General features: G+C 46.6%; 2 protein-coding genes across 5 annotated transcripts in view; both read right to left on the reverse strand.

The window, feature by feature from the left end:
- Window positions 1–237: 237 nt before the first annotated feature.
- Window positions 238–1,932, reverse strand: BEX2 (brain expressed X-linked 2). 4 transcript variants are annotated; one of them, XM_011954412.1, is made up of 3 exons: window positions 1,746–1,932; window positions 1,243–1,319; window positions 238–868 (listed from the first exon to the last, which is right to left on the reverse strand). In XM_011954412.1, the coding sequence occupies exon 3, from the start codon at window positions 861–863 to the stop codon at window positions 477–479; it is 387 nt and encodes a 128-aa protein (XP_011809802.1). In that variant the 5' UTR covers window positions 864–868; window positions 1,243–1,319; window positions 1,746–1,932; the 3' UTR covers window positions 238–476. The 4 variants fall into 4 exon arrangements, with proteins under 4 accessions (XP_011809802.1, XP_011809804.1, XP_011809803.1 ...); XM_011954414.1 differs by having other exon boundaries at window positions 1,782–1,895; XM_011954413.1 differs by having other exon boundaries at window positions 1,469–1,874.
- Window positions 1,933–3,091: 1,159 nt separating this feature from the next.
- LOC105520594 (26S protease regulatory subunit 4-like) overlaps window positions 3,092–5,127 on the reverse strand; it is an 8,135-nt gene continuing 6,099 nt past the window's right edge. Inside the window, exons 2-3 of the mRNA XM_011954411.1 lie at window positions 4,986–5,099; window positions 3,092–4,045 (exon numbers count right to left, since the gene is read on the reverse strand). Coding sequence (XP_011809801.1) covers window positions 3,317–4,045; window positions 4,986–5,099 — 843 coding nt within the window. The 3' untranslated portion in view covers window positions 3,092–3,316. The remainder of the gene's footprint in view (window positions 4,046–4,985; window positions 5,100–5,127) is intronic.

A 5,127-nucleotide genomic window follows, 5' to 3' on the forward strand; every position in this document is an offset into this window, starting at 1 on the left:
GTCACAAGTGTTTATTAAGGGCTCACATTGCTTTTATGAGGTGGTCACATTGCTTTTTATAAGTAATACGTGTTCCATTTTGAAAAATAAGAAATTATGGATAAGCAAGAATAAACTCCCTCTTAATTCTACCACAAAGATAAACACGATTTTGTATATATGTGTGTATATATGTGTATATATATATGACTATGTTCATATTTAAGATTTAAAGTAAAAAAGAACGCAGAGAATGGCTTTTAAAACTGTTTTATTAACTTCACAATATATAATGAGCATCTTTCCATGCAGTAGGTAAAACTCCCCTGCTGACAGAAACTTACAAACTGGGTCAAAACAACATTCAGTTAGAAGCTGGTAATAGGAGACCCACAAGAAATAGGTAACATCAAAAGGTTTACGACAAAGGTACACCACAAATGTGTAAGTTTAGGAAGCAGGGGTCTCCCTATTAACTTCAGGGAAACCATCAGGATTCAGGGCATAAGGCAAAACTCATCGTGATGGTCATGGTGAGGGGGGTCAGTGCTGACTGCCCGCAGACTATGACTCAACTGCTTTTCCCTCAGCTTTTCCATCAGCTGTCTCACCTCCTCCCCAATCCTTTCCATATTCTCCTCTCTCATCCTTGCCTGTGGCTCTCCAAGCCTATGCATTATGTCCCATCTATACTGCAGGGTGGGCTGCCTAACGCGGAACTGCCTACGATTTCCTCTAGGCACACAGTATTCACCAACATTCAAAGGGAGGGCCAAGGGCTCCCCTTTATTAGCAACTTGCTCCTTTTCATCTTTTTCATCATTTTCCTGGTTGACATTTTCCACGTTGAGATTGTTTAACGCTCGTTCCTCTTTGGACTCCATTACTCCTAAGAGACAGAGAGAAAATGGACTCAATTCTTGGTGAACTGATCAGCACCGAGGACAGAGGCCCGACTACCCACCTTTCAAAATTCAGAGCCCTGGATTTCAAAGGCCTTTTTTAAATTTCATTTTTTTTCCACCAGAGAGGCCCCGTGTACCCTCGGGGTGGGGGGGAGGCAGTCCGCGCCCCTCTCTCCCGCAAAGCCCACCATCTTCTCTGCAGATCCATCTCCAGGCCTCTGCAGGCGCCAAAATGGAGGACAAAGAAGGGGTGGGGGTGGGGGATTGCGAAGCGTGGCGGTGAAGGCACGGATTGGGGTCCCAGACTGGGCTTTCCTCACGTTCTGACCCCCGCCCCCCCACCGTCCCTCGCACCGACCTGGGCCTATCCTTGCAGTCTCCTCCTCCTCCCGATTCTCGACGTGAGGTGCGTCGCCTCGACACAGCCTCGCAGACCTGCAGACGGCCGGGGTGGGAAGAGTGGAGGCTGCTGCAGCGGAACACTAGCGAGGACCCGCCGCCACCCGGCCCTTTCCCCGCGCCGGGCCCGGACCCTCCTCGCCGCCCTCTCCCCGCGCCTCAGCCGCCCCGCCCCCCGAGCTGACCACCATTTTCTGCATCAAGAAAGGCGGAGCAAGGATGTCAGAAAAGATTGCGCTGGTGGCGGAGGCAGGTGCTTCAGAAGGGCTGTAGCCTCAGGCCCGCCGGCTCCCGCGGAGCCAGGCACCCTTCCGCTCACTAAAGGCTCGCGGTCCCGCGGCGGGGCCCCGGGGCTACATCGTGCACCCGCTGCATCTCTGCGCGGCTCCCCGGGGGTGGGGCACCCGCAGGCCGGCGCCGCTCCCCCACACCAACCCCAGGGACCCCCTCCGGCTCCCTTACCTGCTCCCCCTCCGCTTCCTGCTTTCGGGGCCGCACCTGGCCCGCACGTCCTCAGGGCCACTGGGAACAGATACCACAGCCTTGAAAGGAGCGAGCGACGGCGGCTCTGACGCCAGAGCGAGGCAAGACACAGTGTTGGCCGATCACGTGGGGCTGTTGTCATCGCCAGCGGCTCCGCCCCCGTCCCACGCTCCCTCCTGCAGCCTGGAGTCAGGTGGGACTTTCGGGCCCGCCCCCATCCTCACCGTGAGTCCCTTTTAACATCCCCAGCCTGGGCCCTGCCACTCTCCCTTCTCTGTGTATTCTTGAGACTTCCCTTGCCTGCCCAGGAAGGATGGAAGGTATCTTCTCAGGGAGCTGTTGGCCATTCCCACTTTTCTGGGGACTTGCCTCTCTCTGCCCTTGGCTCCCAGGATTCACCTCCTTCTGCCTGTCTAGCTCCTTCTGTCCTCTCTCCTACTAATATTCTCCATTTTCCCTCCACTAAAATGAGTGGAAGAGGTGTATCAGGAAAGGATCCCAAGAGAGTAGGCTTTTCTCATTCTTAATACCTTTCTGTATTATTTCTTTTGTATGAAACAAAAAATTAATATACTTATTTAAAAAGGAAAAAAAGTTATTTTTTTATTACTTGTACTTGAAAAACGGGATTAAAGTTGGGCAAAACATCCCAACCACTTGTCCTGTTAAATCATTATATAAATATAGACGCTACAGGCAGCTGTTTTTTTAGAACTTGGAAAAGAACAGGGCAGCTGATGGCTCCCCTTTTGAGGGGCCCTGGACACATGAGGCCCTTCTATGAGATGAGCTAGTGAATTGTAGTGCTGCAGAGCCTTGTTGGGTTTTCATAATTAAAAGAAAAAAAAGACCTTTTTCACAAATTTCTGGTTCAAATGATAAGTATGTCTTTATTTAAAGATCAAATAATCGTGTATTTAGGAAATCCAAAGAGATCTACGGTAAACCTACTATAGGAGTATGAATTGATTTTAAGAAGATTGCAGTTACAAGATAGATATTACAAACGTACTCATAAATGTATTTGAAAACGCAAAGGACCTAGAATAGACAAATATATTTTTAAAAATATCCTACAAATCTTGAGCGTTACATTATATTATTTCAAGACTTAAGGTGTAATAATAAAGTTGGTGTAGTAGTAAACATAGACCTGTAGATCAATAGAACAGAATAGAGAGTCCAGAAATAGACCCATACTTATGTTGTTAATTAATTTTTGACCAAGGTGTCAAAGTAATTCGATATGGAAAGTGTAGTCTTTTAAACAAATGGTGCTGAAATAACAGAATTTTGTTTTGTTTTGTTTTGTTTTTTTTGTTTTGTTTTGTTTGTGAAAGAGCATGCTTTATTGGGAAGCAGACTGCTGCACAGTGACCAACAGACAGACCACCCAATGGGCACTTACACATCGTACTCCAAAAGACACAGGATGCTTTGCTAATAAAAATCAATGGGAACAGGGATTCCTCTGAGCAACTCCCCCAACCTCATCCCTTTCAGGGATTGAGAAATTTCCCAACCATTTTCCTGATGGCAGCCGTGGTTCACTAGAGATACAGCCCCTCAGGGGTGCCTTCCTGTTTCTTATAAAGAACATTTTCTTTAGATTTTTTGAAGTCTTCATTTGTTACTTTCATTCTACGTTCTCTTAAGGCCATCAGACCAGCTTCTGTACAGATTGCCTTGATGTCAGCACCAGAGAGGTCATCTTTAGCCATGATCAAGTCGTCCAGGGTTACATCATCAGCCAGCGTCATCCTGCTTGTGTGAATCTGAAAGATGCGCTTCTTCGTCTTTTCATCAGGCAGGGGGAACTCAATCTTCCTGTCAGTGTGGCCTGGCCTGATAAGTGCTGGATCCAAAGTTTCTATTCGGTTTGTGGCCATGATAACTTTCACATCTCCCCTAGAATCAAATCCATCCAACTGGTTCAGCAGTTCCAACATTGTTCGCTGAATTTCTCTCTCCCCACCAGAATTGGAGTCATATCTTTTTGTCCCAATGGCGTCAATTTCATCAATAAACACGATGGACAGTGCATGTTCTTCGGCAACTCGAAACAATTCCCGTACGAGTTTGGGCCCATCACCTAGGTACTTCTGAATAAGTTCAGAGCCAACCACTCTCAAGAAAGTGGCTGAGGTTTGGTTTGCTACAGCTTTGGCTAACAAGGTTTTACCTGTGCCAGGTGGACCATAGAGAATGACCCCCTTAGGAGGCTTTATACCCATCTCTTCATAATATTCAGGATGGGTGAGAGGAAGCTCCACAGATTCCTATGAAAAGTAGTAAAAATGAAAGGCTTTACTGAAATTATTAGCATATTTACTAATTGGCAACATAAGAATATCTTGCTTTCAACAAAAATAAGTAAAAATCTCAATTCCTTTTCTTAGAGACAATGTGCTTGATTTCTATTAGCGGCAAAGACATACTGAAGATGACACCTGTCCTACTTGAGTTCCCTGCACCCGTTCCATCTCCCTGTCGCACCCAATTCCCCTTTTACTTTCTAGTAGCCGTTCCATCTCCCTATCACATGCAATTCCCCTTTTACTTTCTAGTAGAAGTCAGCCTGGAGCTCTTCTTGAGCAAGAGAGACTTAAGAAAGCTAAAGTTCACCCTTTTCAATTAAACTACAGATAGGACCGGGAAAGACTTCCTGATGGCTGTTCCCATCTAGGGACATTATGGCTATTTCTCAGCTGCCTCAGAGGTCCTTGGCAGAGATATGTGATGGCTCGGAATGACTTCCCTATGAAAGAACATGCAGAGAGCCCACAGCCATCCTCAATGACCATATCCCTTGCAGCCCCCAGGGCCACTGAAGGCACTGGGATTATGCTCCAACCCCACCACTGTCTGAATGTGTGCAAGTACACATGCTAGCTCCACAAAGCACTGGAGGCTTCCAGATAAACACAACGGAAGTCAACACAGTCAGAAACATTACATATTCACACAGACAATGCAGTCAACATTACATATAAAAAGAACGAAGCTGCAGCTGCTGCAGGAACCATCATACAACTGATTGTTATTTCTATCACCTAACTCAGTATTAACAAATACAGAAATACCACAACTGACAAGCTCTGTCTCAGCTACTGGTTTGATTAATAAACAAGCAAACATATCAGACAATTCCAAAGTATCCTAAATGGGACAGCAGAAACCAAAACTCAGAAAAAACCCAGAGATGGTTACCAATCATACCTTAATTTCCTGAATTTGGTTGTCCAACCCCCCAATATCCGCATAGGTCTCCTGGGGGGCCTTTTCCACCTTCATCACTGTGACCAGGGGATCCGTGTCATCCATCAGCACCCCCTATCACGGCATGCACCTTGTGATTGAG

Source organism: Colobus angolensis, unplaced genomic scaffold (genome assembly GCF_000951035.1).
Source record: "Colobus angolensis palliatus isolate OR3802 unplaced genomic scaffold, Cang.pa_1.0 Scaffold382, whole genome shotgun sequence".
Lineage (NCBI taxonomy): Eukaryota > Metazoa > Chordata > Mammalia > Primates > Cercopithecidae > Colobus > Colobus angolensis.